Source organism: Gorilla gorilla, chromosome 4 (genome assembly GCF_029281585.2).
Source record: "Gorilla gorilla gorilla isolate KB3781 chromosome 4, NHGRI_mGorGor1-v2.1_pri, whole genome shotgun sequence".
Lineage (NCBI taxonomy): Eukaryota > Metazoa > Chordata > Mammalia > Primates > Hominidae > Gorilla > Gorilla gorilla.
Genome location: NC_073228.2, coordinates 50470408 through 50485701, shown reverse-complemented (window position 1 = coordinate 50485701; position 15294 = coordinate 50470408). Strand labels below are relative to the sequence as shown.

At 44.3% G+C, this 15294-nt stretch overlaps 1 protein-coding gene across 5 annotated transcripts in view; it reads right to left on the bottom strand.

Annotated features, from left to right (window-relative positions):
- DNAJC7 (DnaJ heat shock protein family (Hsp40) member C7) overlaps positions 1-15294 on the bottom strand; it is a 41692-nt gene that overhangs the window by 7271 nt on the left and 19127 nt on the right. For all 5 annotated transcript variants that reach the window (XM_055388118.1, XM_055388117.2, XM_055388115.2 and 2 more), the window contains exons 3-9: positions 13408-13532; positions 12580-12693; positions 11123-11197; positions 6512-6630; positions 5652-5805; positions 4979-5143; positions 4066-4157 (exon numbers count right to left, since the gene is read on the bottom strand). In XM_055388118.1, coding sequence (XP_055244093.1) covers positions 4066-4157; positions 4979-5143; positions 5652-5805; positions 6512-6630; positions 11123-11197; positions 12580-12693; positions 13408-13532 — 844 coding nt within the window. The remainder of the gene's footprint in view (positions 1-4065; positions 4158-4978; positions 5144-5651; positions 5806-6511; positions 6631-11122; positions 11198-12579; positions 12694-13407; positions 13533-15294) is intronic.

The window sequence follows — 15294 nt, the reverse complement described above, 5'->3', positions numbered from 1 at the left end:
ACACTTCTGGTAAGATGCTTCAGAAACAGGAGCCCTTAATCTAGCAGTGAGAGAAAATTAGCTATCAAGTCCTCAAGGAAATAAAAAGAGAGGCCGCATGGCACTTGCATCCAACCAGCAAAGTGATGTTCAGCTTTGAGCAGAAAGTAATCAAGAGGAAAAAGTTCCTTCTGACACAGAGCCACCTAAGAGGTACTGGACTGCCTTAGAAAAGACAATGTGAAGGGATCTACTTGATTACTTTGGGTTGAAACACACAAGAGAAAAATTATCAAGTGAATAAATGGATATGAAAGAGCTTTGAAACCTATAGTGCCATAAACATGCAGGACTAGCTACAATCCAGAATAGAAGTGGGATTAGTGAGCCACTAAAAGGATCAAGTTCAACGTGGCAGCTGCTGGCAAATCCCTCCACTAAGACCAATCAATGAGAGATGCAGGTAAATGAGACAGAAAAGGGAACTCTAAACACAGGTTTGCTTCTATTTCAGTAGCACAAAAGAAAGGAGGGGCCCTTGGCCCAAGATCAGAGGAATCAAGCTTGACAGGATGATTGCCAGATCTTTTTTTTTTTTTTTTTGAGATGGAGTCTCGCTCTGTCGCCCAGACTGCAGTGCAGTGGTGTGATCTCGGATCACTGCAAGCTCCGCCTCCTGGGTTCACGCCATTCTCCTGCCTCAGCCTCCAGAGTAGCTGGGACTACAGGCACCCGCCACCTCGACCAGCTAATTTTTTAAATTTTTTTCAGTAGAGACAGGGTTTCACCGTGTTAGCCAGGATGGTCTCCATCTCCTGACCTCGTGGTCCGCCTGCCTTGACCTCCCAGAGTGTTGGGATTATAGCGTGAGCCACCGCACACAGCTGACTGCCAGATCTTTTAAGTGTCTCTTCCACAAAAGCAAGTAGCATTTTCCATGCCCAGATAAAATCACTGGCACCAAGGCTGGCCTACCAATTAAAGACTGTGGTAGGAGTTCCAGAGACAGCCACTGTCAGCTGGGGAATGGGAAGTGATCATGCAGTACAGCTAGCTGCTGTACAACAGAGATTCAATTTCTTACCTGCTACCACACAAGCCCATTTTCTTTCTCTTTTTTTTTTTTTGACACAGAGTCTCACTCTGTCGCCCAGGATGGAGTGCAATGGCACGATCTCTGCTCACTGCAACCTCTGCCTCCCAGGTTTCAAGTGATTCTCCTGCCTCAGCCTCCTGAGTAGCTGGGATTACAGGCGTGTGCCACCACGCCTGGCTAATTTTTTGTATTTTTAGTAGAGATGGGGTTTCACCAGTTGGCCAGGCTGGTCTCAATCTCCTGACCTGAACCAATCTGCCCACCTCGGCCTCCCAAAGTGCTGGGATTACAGGCGTGAGCCACTGCGCCTGGCATAAGCCCATTTTCACAAACATCACAGATCCCCACCAGCTTGGAGGCCAGGGCAGGAGAGTGCTACCAATGTGGCTGGCAAAAGAGAAGCCCAACATCTTGGGCATCTTTGATTTTCTGGCATCATTTTGATTTATGACTTTAAAAAAACCAATGGCCTGCAAATACAGGACATAAATATTATATTAGGAGTTCAGAATCAATGTACAGAATAAAATGTAATAATTTGAAGTAAGAGAAATGATACTTTGATACTGCACTCCAGCCTGGGTGACAGAGCTGGATCCTGAATTAAAAAAAAAAAAAAAAGGGTATAGAATGATGTGACATCTATATGAATGATGTGACAAATGATTAACCCGATGAACTTTCTTTAGGTCTATATGTAATGTATTAAACAAACTATACTAATTTGCATTTTTACTTCATGCTTTTTAAAATTCAGGGATATCCTCACATTTTAATTTTGTTTTAAAGTTGAAGTAGAAAAGTAAATAGGGCTTTAAGGAGAAAGGGTGAACTCTAGCTCATGATGGCATGTGTAGCAAAGATGTGGGTGGGTGGCATCTCCCCAGCTTTAGGGGTAAGTTGAGGCAGACTGCAGCAGTAGTCAGGCCAGATGTAAGGGTTTGGCCCGAGCTAATCTCCAGTACTTCTTGTCAATTCCAGCTGCTTCAGGAGATTGTTGCCAAATATTCAGCCAGCTGAACAGGGCATGCTGTCTCCCCTGTAGTGATCTCAGAAGCAGAGCCACTCCAAGAAGGGCAGTTCTGTTTCTACCACAAAGATAAGAAGTTGTCTGATCAAAGCAATTCCTTATTTTCATTTCTTGCACATAAACAAAGAAGAAAATAATCCTTCATCCAATTATCCTCCGAGCAAATCAAGAATTTTCTATGGTGTTGGGGGCTTGCTTAAAAAAAAATAAAAAAATAAAAAAAAAAGGCCGGGCGCGGTGGCTCACGCCTGCTGGTAATTCCAGAACTTTGGGAGGCCAAGACAGGCAGATCACTTGTCATCAGGAGTTTGAGAACAGCCTGGCCAACATGATGAAACCCCGTCTCCAATAAAAATACAAAAATTAGCTGGGTGTGGTGACGTGCGCCAGTAATCTCAGCTACTTCAGAGGCTGAAGCAGGAAATTCGCTTGAACTCAGGAGGTGGAGGTTGCAGTGAGCCACTACGGCGCCACTGCACTCCAGCCTGAGCGACATAGCGAGACTCCATCCCGAGCGACATAGCGAGACTCCATCCCAAAAAAACAAAACGAAGCGATTTTTCTCTTCTCTTCCCATCCCCTGGCATTCCATATACAGAGCATTCCATTAAGTTCATACAGTATCAAGTATCTAGCCACCCCCTTCCCACTGGACATGTAGGTGATTCTCCCCCCACCTTTTTTTTTTTTTTTTTTTTTTTGCTATTATAGATAAAATTGCAGCAAACACCTTCATGTATATAGCATTTTGCGTCTGTTAAAGTCAGTCTTTGGCTGAATCAAAGGGTGCTTTTTTTGTCTTCCAAAGCTTCTGCTTGTGTGTGCCAGTGGTTTGCAAAGATAGAATGACTGACAGTCGGTCTCACAGAAGTTATAATTCCCTGTATGTTTCTGTTGGACAGACTTAGTCATCGACTTAGAAATTCACTTTTAAAAAAAGCGTCACACACAGCAGCAGTTTTCCTATTTTAAGTGAGATAATTTTGAGAAAACTAAGTGGGAGGTAGTCCATGAGATATTCTGTACCACTGATGAGACAAGGAAGCTTAAACTACTGGCTCATCAGGCATCAGTGACAGCATCTGTTCTTTGGATATGACATTTTATAATAAGGAGTGGAGCAGGTGCTGGAGGATTAGTATACAATAAATACATCTTCTCTAAGAACTTTAAAGACAGGAAGTTTTTCTCCGCCTAGAGAATAATCTGAAATCAGAAGAGGTGGATTTCTGAGAAAGATTTCTCCTAGCCCTGTTCCTATCTGGAGAAAACCAGCTGGTGGGTCTAAGAGTAAGAGGAGCAACTATGCCAGGGAGCACCCTGACTCTGGGGCAAATGTGAGCATTAGAGGTAGGCACATCCTGGCTCATAATCACCCTGTCAGACACAGAGTGCCCTCCACTCAAAACACTCAAGCAGAGAGTAGCCATCCAGGGTGTTTCAAAAGGAAGTTCCTTTATCCTGGGAGGCTGAGCCGGATTACATCTCTTCCAACTCTATTCCCTCACCCAGAACAAACAGGATGAAGTACAACTCTCAACTGTCTCCAAGAGTTGCTTTCTCTTCCAAGCACCATACATTCATTCAACAAAACATTTATTCAGTGAGCACCTATGTGTCAAGCACTGTGCCAAGGTAGAGCATAAGTGTACAACACAAAACAAAATCTCCAAAGGAAATGGATTTAAACTTTAACAAAAGGAATTTGGGTCAGGCATCAGAGGAAACTTACTGACCGTGAGGGGTGTTAGACACAGGCATGGGAGACTGAGGGAGCTTGTGCAATCTCCTCCGCTGGAGGTCTATAAAGATAGTCTAGGGCTGGAACAATCCCACCTAGAGGCAGGGGGAAGGACCAAATGACCTCACAACATCTCTGGGTCTGCTTCGTCATCTGCAAGGCAATTCCCCTGAGGCCAGCGGCAACTCCCTCTTCCCCCCACCCATCAGAGGCACTTACCACTGAGCTCTTCTCAAGTAGGCTTTTATGTAAGTGTCATCAAGCTTCACTGCATTTGTGCAGTCTTCTATTGCATCATCTAGTTTCCTAAGCTTCAGGAGAAAGAGAGCAATCATACTTCACATCTTTGGTGACTGAGGGAGCCCAGAAGCTGTGAGCATGGCTTCAAAACTCTAAGAGGATCAGTCATGCTGGCCCCTTAAATGTCATATTAAGTTCTAGTTCTTTGTCACCAGGGCTATGGACAGCAACTTCAAAATTGATTTCTCTTATATACGATACAAGCCAGGCACATCCGTCTTCAAGGATAAACTACCTTTACCATTCCATGTTAGTGCCCAATGAAAACATGAAAATAGTAAGGCTGGTTCCTGCCCTCCTTTTTTCCAGAGGTCACCTGCAGGGATCACAAATCACTCTGATTTTTAACTGCTAGAATTCTGCAAGGGCAAGGAGTCTACTTTTTGTTTCTGATGTTGTGTAGGGCCACAAAAGCACTCAGGCCATTTTCAACCATGCATGGTGACCATCAATTACACTGGAGAAAAACAAGCTTGCCTCATACTCTTCCTCCAAATCACTCCTAAAAAATAAATGATCACTTGCATAAGCAAAACAACAAAAAAGCAACAGTAGCTGCTTAAGATTATCCCACAGCCCCTAGCCATTCTCTTACTGGAGGAAAGGGACCTTAATGAACAGGTGAGAATATCCTTGCAAATTGTCCAACTGCCCTCAAATTCCATAGAGATGACAAAAGCTTGCCTCTTGGAAGGGAGTTCCTAACAAACTATTAACCATAACAACTTTCCCTCTTTCATCTTGCTTACCCTCACTAGGCAGATTTCCCAAGACCCTTTGATGTCCCTTAAAAATATCTCTATAGGCCCCAAGATCTAGATCAAGAGCTTACCTTGGAATTAACCGTACCCCGATTACAGTAGAGTTTAGCATTTGTTTTTATATTGTTGGGGTCTATCCCCAGGGCTTCTGTGTACAGTTCATATGCTAGTTTGTAATTTCCTTCCTTAAATGCTTTATTCCCATCTTCTTTCTTTGCTTTGAGTGCTTTGGCATTCTACAGAAAAAAGCAAGGGGAGGATCGGTTCATATCCACAAAGCCTCAGACCATTGCACAGAGAGGCCACAGTCTATTTTCAAGTTCTTTGCTTCCGGCAGTTCAGCATCACAGAGCCCTGCCAACCCCCAATCTGGGCTATCTGTTGCTCATTTGAGCTTCCTACAGAGTGGACAGGAAAAGAGTTACCAAAAATACCAATGAGACCTATGTTACTGGGTCTGCCTTCACTTCTCAGGGCAAGTATTACTATCTATCTTCACTGAGGGGAAAAACAAAACAAAAAAAACCCTCTTAGATATTAAAGGCATCCGACCCTATATGATCACATCTACCTTTAGGTAAATACAAGTAGTCCTGAAACCATTTCTAATAAAGACCAAGCATCCTTGCAAAGCAGGAGGAAAAGCTATCACATTCCTTGTGATTCTAAAACCTTCCACTCTAGCCATCTTAAAGGTCCCAAAAGGAAGCTCTTTCCCAGTTAGGTCTGGTGACTAGAACTTACTCTGCAGGCAATGCAGGCCTTCTCGTGGTCAGGAGCCATCCTGAGAGCCTGTACGAAAAACTGAACTGCCTTCTCAATACAATCTTCGTAATAAAGGCAAAGACCTCGTACATACAGAGCATCTGCATTGGTGGAATCCATTCGTAGAATGTCACTGCAATAGTCAGAAAAGGGCACATTGAGCTGTGCTTTAGAATGTCCCCACCATTACTACCATTTGTGGCCAGTTTTCCTCCTTGACCATGCGTCTGGCATTCAAAATATCCAAAGGTAGACAGATTCCCAAGAACCGTTCCCAAACTTTCCCCAAATAAACCACCTATAATTATCTTTAATACACATCTTGTGTCTTACAATCCTTATTAAACTAGAACAGGGTTTGGCAAACTACAGCCCACAGGGCCAAATCCTTTCTGCCACTGGTTTTTGTAAATAAAACACTATTCAAACAGCCACACCCATTGGTTCATCTATTATATAGGGCAACCTTTGCACTGCAATGGCAGAGTTGAGTTAGTTGCAACAGAGACCCTGTGGCCTGCAAAGGCTAAAATCTGGCCCTTTGCAGAAAGTGTGCCAACCAGTGGAGTAGAAGGAAAAGGACTACCTTAAACAAACAAACAAAACCACAAAAACACAATCTGTTCTTTCATATATAGCTCAAGTACCTGCTATACTACTATACTCCTGTATACCCTACGGGTTTTCAAAGCTGGTCTGATCTTTGACTTTAAGTCCCAAGAGGGTCTGATCAGCCCTAGCTGGCCTACTCTGGGGACCATATCCTGTGGTGAAGCTGCGGGACACCATCAGTCCAATGGTATCTGGCATTTTAATGTCCAGCTAGCCTGACTGCATACCTAGCCACAGACTGTGCTTCTGGATAACGACCCAGCATTGCTAAACATTCTGCCTTGAGGATTTTGAAGCGATGGCAGGCAGGGGCAAATTCTAGGGCACGGTCCATGCAGAAAACAACCTGTAGGGAAGAAGAAAACAAATAAGGCTCTTCATCAGGGACTCCAGAAACATCTTCACTTTAGTTTAGTCACAGGTAACAGACTCAAAGCTCAATGAAGTCTTTGGGTCCACTTCTAAGTAATATCAAAGTTTAAAAACATACCTAATTCATTAAATAAAAGCACTGAAATGAGGACAGCAAAGATTCCAGATGATAATGAGGACAGTAAACATTTACTGGGTACTTTCATATATGAACCCATTTAATCCTCACAAGAATTTTATGAAATAGGCAATATTATCACTTTTTTTTTTTTTTTTTTGAGATGGAGTCTCACTCTGTCACCCAGGCTGGAGTGCAGTGGCGGGATCTCGGCTCACTGCCACCTCTGCCTCCTGGGTTCACGCCATTCTCCTGCCTCAGCCTCCCGAGTAGCTGGGACTACAGGTGCCTGCCACCATGCCCAGCTAATTTTTTTTTGTATTTTTAGTAAAGACAGGGTTTCACCATGTTAGCCATGATGGTCTTGATCCTCGTGATCCATCCTCCTCGGCCTCCCGAAGTGCTAGGATTACAGGCGTGAGCCACCACACCCAGCCTTAAAATAGTTATTTTAAATGGCTCTAAATAGGCTGCATCAGATTACTATTCCCAACATGCCACTATACAAACCACAAGCCAAAGAGCAATCACACACACAAAAAGGTGGGGATTAATTTACTCTTTCAGCCTCATAAAGCATCTCCATATATTCTGTTTTTCTCTTTTTACTAGTTTGTCCTCTGAGCTTTCAGTTTTGGTTTAGCTGCTATTTATTCCTGGGAGAGCCTTGCTGAATCACATTCACGCCAAGAATAAATGAACCAAAGGAGAAATCTGGAGTTAAGGGACACCTATTCCCTCTAAGAATTTGGCCATGGGGATCAGGAAGAGATAAACTCTGAAAACTTACAAGCAGAAAAATTCAAATTCCATCCACAGGAGACTGGTTAGTTAACATGGACATTCATATAATGGAATACTATATAGTTCTAAAATAGAATGAAGAAGCTCTTCATGTACTAATATGGAAAGACTTCCAAGAGCTACTCAGTGATTTTTTTTTAAAGGTACAGAACTGCCATAAAGCATACTACCTTTCACGCTAAATAAAGGGAGAAAATCAAGGATCTTTATTTTATATAAGTACAACAAAACTAAGAAAGAAAATAGAAGACATAAGAACAGTGGTTAGCTTAGGGGAGTGAGAACTGGGCGGAGAGAGGACAAGTTTGAGGGGACACTCATCACTGAATATTTTTCATACTTTCTAACTTTTGTTTGTTTTGTTTTTGAGATGGGGTCTTGCTCTGCTGTTCAGGCTGGAGTATCAGTGGCGCAATCACGGCTCACTGCAGCCTCGACCTCCCAGACTCCAGTGATTCTCCTGCCTCAGCCTCATGAGTAGTTGGGACTGCAGGCACACGTCACCACACTCAGCTAAAATTTTAAATTATCTGTAGAGACAGGGTCTCAATAAGTTGCCCAGGTTGGTCTCAAACTCCTGGCCTCAAGCGATCCTCCTGCCTTGGCCTCCCAAAGTGCTGGGATTACAAGCATGAGCCACTGCACCTGGCAACACTTTCTAGTTTTTGAACCATGAATAGCACCTATTCCAAAACTGAAATTTAAAATATGAGCAAGTCAGTAAACACTACCACCTTACCAGCTGTTTCACTGAGAAGACTTTCTGCAGTGTCACACAGCAGTGACAGGAACGCCTCTCCTTCAGTGGCACAGGTTTACTGTCCTGAAAGTTTTCTGTTTTTTTTGTTTTTTGTTTTTTTTGAGATGGAGTTTCGTTCTTGTTGCCCAGGCTGCAGTGCAATGGCATGATCTTGGCTCACTGTAACCTCTGCCTCCCGGGTTCAAGCGATTCTCCTGCCTTTGCCCTCTGAGTAGCTGGGATTATAGACATGCGCCACCAGGCCTGGCTAATTTTTTGTATTTTTAGTAAAGACTGGGTTTCTCCATGTTGGTCAGGCTGGTCTCGAACTCCCGACCTCAGGTGATCCGCCCACCTCGGCCTCCCAAAGTGCTGGGATTACAGCCATGAGCCACTGCACTCGGCATGTCCTGAAAGTTCTAAGGACAATATGAAAACTTAAGCATTATGTAGGTAGAGTTGTGCTAACTGTCCTGCGCCCCCCAGATGGAAAAGGAATGAGGGGGCAGGAAAAAGTCAGTCAAAATGTCAGCAGCCACACCCTGTTGCCTTCACAAGGACCCCGTTTTATGCAGAGCTGGTTCTGCTAATCATGGGGATCGTCAGTGCTTCACTTCCCACCCCCCACCTCCCCATGACTAGGGACAGCTGCAGGCAAAGAAGATCTTTTGTTTCTTCCAAGTTCATCTGTTTCCCCTGCCAGGATCATAATTCTTCATTTGTGACATCACCGTGAGCTACAGTGGGGGGGCTGGGATGTCACAAACAGAGGATTCTGTCACAAACTCAGGATTCTGGCTCTGGAGTAGGCAAGAGAGAAAAGAAACCCAAAAGACTGCCTCTCAAGACAAAGCTTTTGCCTATGTAAACCTCAGAAAACTGACAGTAGGCAGAATTGCTTTCCAAACACACACATGCCAAACAAAACAAACTTATGAATTACACTACAAAGACAACTGTGGTTATTAAAACCAATGGACAGAAGAGGGATGCTAATAAGTTACTGCCGGGACTCTGCATAAGCTAATCAGATATATACATTACCAAATAAAAGACCATCAGTCAATGTGAATGATTCTTAATGTATCCTCTTATCAAAACATTTACTGAGGCCGGGCGTGGTGGCTCACGCCTGTAATCCCAGCACTTTGGGAGGCCAAGGCAGGCGGATCACAAGGTCAGGAGATCAAGACCATCCTGGCTAACACGGTGAAACCCCATCTCTACTAAAAACACAAAAAATTAGCTGGGCGTGGTGGTGGCCGCCTGTAGTCCCAGCTACTCAGGAGGCTGAGGCAGGAGAATGGCGTGAACCCAGGAGGCGGAGCTTGCAGTGAGCCGAGATCCCGCCACTGCACTCCAGCCTGGGCAACAGACCAAGACTCTGCCTCAAAACAAAACAAAACAAAACCAAAACAAAACAAAAACATTTACTGAGCACATGCTACAAAAAGTACTGAGCAAATTCCCACATATGAAGTGACAACTCTGTTCCTTGGATAGTAGTCACAAACTTAAGTGATCCAGAAAATCTCTCCTGATCAGTGGTTTTTAACCTTTTTGGGGGTTATTACCTCCCCTTTTGAAACTCAAGTGAAGACTATTTCCAAGCACCATCTAAAGAAGAAAGGAGTTACACAGATAAAGCATAATAACTGCAAGGTCTAGAAAGATATCTAGAACTTTTGGCCGGGGAGGTGGCTCACGCCTGTAATCCCAGCACTTTGGGAGACCAAGGGGGAGGCAGATCACATGAGGTCGGGAGTTCGAGACCAGCCTGACCAACATGCAGAAACCCCGTCTCTACTAAAAAAAAAAAAAACAAAATTAGCCATGCGTGGCAGCACATGCCTGTAATCCCAGCTACTCGGGAGGCTGAGGCAGCAGAATTGTTTGAACCTGGGAGGCGGAGGTTGCAGTGAGCCGAGATCACGCCACTGCACTCCAGCCTGGGCAACAAGAGCCAAACTCTCTCAAAAAAAAAAAAAAGGCCTGGCGCGGTGGCTCACGCCTGTAATCCCAGCGCTTTGGGAGGCAGAGGCGGGCATATCAGGAGGTCAGGAGTTTGAGACCAGCCTGACCAACATGGTGAAACCCCATCTCTACTAAAAATACAAAAATTAGCTGGGCGTGGTGGCGCATGCCTATAATCCCAGCTACTCAGGAGGTTGAGGCAGGAGAATCGCTTGAACCCGGGAGGCAGAGGTTGCAGTGAGCCGAGATTATGCCACTGTACTCCAGCCTGGGTGACAGAGCGAAACTCCATCTCAAAAAACAAACAACAACAACAACAACAAAAAACAAAAACAAAAAACAAAGCCAGAAAACTTAGCCAGGTGTGATGGCATGCGCCTATAATCCCAGAGTGGCTGAGGCAGGAGAATCGTTTGAACCCGGGAGGCGGAGGTTGCAGTTAGCCACTGTGCTCCAGCCTGGGTGACAGAGTGAGACTAGGCCTCAAAAAAAAAAAAAAAAAAAAAAGATTATCCAAACCTAATATTTAATTCCAGCGGGCTTTCCCTTTATTAAGAAGTACACTATTAGACCAGTGCTTTACATCAACAATAGAAACAAACTCAAGTGGCACACTCATTTTACCTTTTATCATAGGGCCAAATATAATTAAGAAAATAAGTACCTTAGCACAAAACATTTTTAAGAGGAAAAGTCAGAAGCCTAATTTAAGTGATAATTTACTATTCTAGAGCTTTTGTGCCATACTACTCCTCTTAATTATCACACACACACACGAATGGGAATTTTGTGACAAAGGGCAGATGAGATTATCTCATGGTTGTACTGTACCTTCCGAAAATCTCGCTTCTCAAAATCTGTTTCTGCTATTTTCTCATATTCCATGACTGCATTAGCATTCTTGAACTGCACCAGAAAATCAGACATAGGAAAGTTTTAATGAAGCTGTAGATTAAACAACCACAAAAAAATTAACAAGGCCTTGATGAATTTGAATTCAGTAAATATACCACACTGCCTCTTTTGATAGAGATAGGGTCGAACGCATACCTCCTGTTGTGAATGGCCATTTTTATGATCCAGTTCTAGGGCTCTCTGGCAACTGCGACAGGCTGCCATGGCATTCCCTAGAGAGAGGTGGTACTCGACCTCTCATAGAAGTCCCTAGGAGATTTTCTTTCAAGAAAATCAGAACCACAGACATTTCACAAATCAAATTGATGAAGATACAGTCAAGACTTCTTAACAGAAGGGCTAGACCCAATCTTCACCCTCAGTTTGAACTTCAAGTCAGGAACACAAGTGTTATGCTTGATATACATGAAATAAAGGCAATGCATTGCCAGGGATTGAGCATACATTTTGAGATTCTCACTGAAATGCATCTAGGGTAAACTGTATATACAGTCATACACTCTGGTCAACAATGAACTGTATATATGGCAGTGCTCCTGTAAAATTGTAATACCGTATTTTTAGTGTACCTTTTCTGTTTAGATACACAAATACTTACCACTGTGTTATAGCTGCCTACAATATTCAGGACAGTAACACGTTATACAGGTTTTAGTCCAGAAGCCACTGCCATATAGCCTAGGTGTGTAGCAGGCTATGCCACCCAGGTTTGTGTAAGTATACTTTATGATTCTGCACAATGACAAAATCACCTAACAAAATGTATGCCTGTCATTAAGCGACACATACTATATATGGAGATGGAACTAAAACATGTTTTAGCTGCTACCAATTTAATCAAGGCTTGAATTTACTCAAATTCTTTTTTATTTTTTTGAGACAGGTTCTTGCTCTGTTGCCCGGGCTATAGTGCAGTGGTGCGATCACGGCTCAGCCTCAACCTCCTGAGCACAAGCAATCCTCCCACCTGAGCCTCCTGAGTGGCTGGGAGCACAGGTGCATGGCACCAGGCCTGGCTAATGTAAAAAATTTTTTTGTGGAGACAGGGTCTCACTAAGTCCCAAACTCTTTAAGTCCCAAACTCTTAAATTCTTTAATCTCACTCAACTCAGTCCCTGGAAGTATTTGCCTATTCCCCAGCCATCTCAGAAACACTTCAATTTTCACAGATTTTTAAAAGCTGTCAATCATATTCAAAACTCATTTTACAGATTAGGAAGCTGAGGCTTAGAGAGGCTATGAAACTCGCCTAAAGTCACCCAGGTGTGCTGATGGCAGAAGTGAGACTAGACCTCAGTTCCGACTTTCAAGTAGCCACTCCTCCCAAATATACCATACTGCCTCTTTTGACAGAAACAGGATCAGACCCATACCTCTTGTTGTGCCTGAGCATTTTTATGATCCAGTTCTAGGGCTCTCTGGAAGCTGCGACATGCTGCCATGGCATTCCCTAGAGAGAGGTGGCACTTGCCCTCTCGTAGATGTCCCTAAAAGAACACCAAGAGGGAAGAAAAGAAGCATGATTGGCCAAGTGGAAAGAAATCAACAGCAGCAACAGACACCCACACAAAACCAACACAGAGGCCAGGCGCGGTGACTCACACCTGTAATCCCAGCACTTTGGGAAGCTGAGGCGGGCAGATCACTCACTTGGGGTCAGGAGTTTGAGACTAGCCTGGCCAACATGACGAAACTCTGTCTCTTACTAAAAATACAAAAATTAGCCGGGTGTGGTGGCATATGCCTGTGGTCCCAGCTACTCTGGAGGCTGAGGCAGGAGAATTGCCTGAACCTGGGAGGCTGAAGTAGCAGTGAGCCGAGATCGCGCCACTGCACTCCAGCCTGGGCGACAGAGCTAGACTCCATCTCAAAAACAAAAACAAACAAACGAACAAAACTAACACAAAATGAAAATGACTACAGCAGTAGTTCTCAACCTGGGCAATGTGCCCTCCAGGGGACATTTAGCAATGTTAAGAGACATTTTTGGTTGTTACAACTGGGCAGAGGGGGTGCTACTCATACTCAGTGATTAAAAGTCAGAGATGCTGCTAAACAACCCACAGTGCACAGTAAAGTCCCCCACAACAAAGAATAATCTGGTCCCAAATGTCAGTAGTGTCAAGGTTGAGAAAAACGGGGCTAGAGAAACTCAACTGTAGCAACCCAGCCTTCCCCAAACAGCCCCATTACATACATACCCGGACAAAACTGTCATCCAACCTCACTGACTGTTGTGCATCTCCAAGAGCTTCCCGGAACCTTCCAAGCATCATCAAGGTGGCTGCTCGATTACCATAATAGCTAGCATTTTTAGGACACATATCTATAGGAAAGGCAGAAGAACGTAAAACAAAGTTTAGAACAGGTCCCTGCTTTGAAAACTTAGAGGGGGCTGGGCGCAGTGGCTTTTGCCCATAATCCCAGTACTTTGGGAGGCCAAGAAGGGCAGACCACTTGAGGTCACGAGTTCAAGACCAGCCTAGTTAACATGGCACAAACCCATCTCTACTAAAATACAAAAAAAAAAAAAAAAATAGCTGGGCGTGGTGGTGGGCCCCTGTAATTCCAGCTACTCAGGAGGCTGAAGCATAAGAATTGCTTGAATCTGGGAAGTGGAGGTTGCAGTGACCCAAGAGCACATCACTGCACTCCAGCCTGGGCGACAGAGGAAGACCCTGTCTCAAAAAACAAACAAACAAACAAAAACTTAGAGGGCATCTCCCTCCAAACAACGTTAAGGGAATCTATCTGTAATGCTCATAAACTCTTTTTTCTTCATGGAGACAGGGTCTCACTCTGTTGCACAGGCTACAGTGCTGTGGTGCTATCTCGGCTCACTGTAACCTCTGCCTCCTGGGTTCAAGTGATTCTTGTGCCTTAGCCTCCCAAGCAGCCAAGCAGCTAGGATTACAGGCATGTGCCACCACGCCTGGCTAATTTCTGTATTTTTATTTATTTATTTATTTGAGGCACAGTCTGGCTCTGCTGCCCACGCTGGACTGCAGTGGCATGATCTCTGCTCACTGCATCCTCCACCTCCTGGGCTCAAACCATCTTCCTACCTCAGCCTCCTAAGTGGCTGGGACCACAGGCACACGCCACCACATCCAGCTAATTTTTGTATTTTTTGTTGAGATGGGGTTTTGCCGCGTTGGCCAGGCTGGTCTTGAACTCCTGGCCTCAAGTGATCCATCTGCCTCAGCCTCCAAAAGCGTTGGGATTACAGGAGTGAGCCATTGCACCCAGCCCTGACACACTCTCTTTAGAACGCCACAGCCAGCACGGTGGCTCACACCTATAATCTCAGCACTTTGGGAGGCCGAGGTGGGCAGATCACTTGAGGCCAGGAGTTTTGAGACCAGCCTGGCCAACATGGCAAAACGCTGTCTCTGCTAAAATACAAAAAAATTAGCTAACCATGGTGGCACACACCTGCAATCCCAGCTACTCAGGTGGCTAAGGCATGAAAATCGCTTGAAACTAGGAGGTGAAGGTTGCAATAAGCCAAGATTGTGCCACTACACTCCAGCCTGGGTGACAGTGACACTGTCTCAAAAATAAATAAATAGGCTGCATCCAAATTTCTGACTGCTTGTGCAAATGGACAGCAGCAAGGATACAATCAGTTTTAAAACAAAACAAGGTACGGCTTTAAAGTGTAGTGATTATCTTTTGAGGAGAGAGGCAGCTTATTAATCTTAAATGAACTGTTTTGTATAATGAGACATTAAAATGAAATGTGCATGTTGAGTTGGGGTAAGCAAATTAGGTGAGAAGAATGCTGACACGGGATTAAAGTATGCTGGCAAATTAAGCATGGAGATAACTAAGACTTCTTTTATGTACAAAGGCCATTTTCTAAGGTAGTAAATGAATTGACAATGACTGAAATGTATTTAGGTGGGTTTTGCCATAACATTCAGTATTTCTGGAATTGCCTTTAATTTATCAAAAGAAAAACTACCCACCCCAGTTAGAAGAAGTTATCACAGCTGGGCATGGTGGCACATCCCTGTAATTCTAGCACTTTGGGAGGCCAAGGTAGGAGGATCGCTTGAGCCCAGGAGTTTGAGACCAGCCGGGGC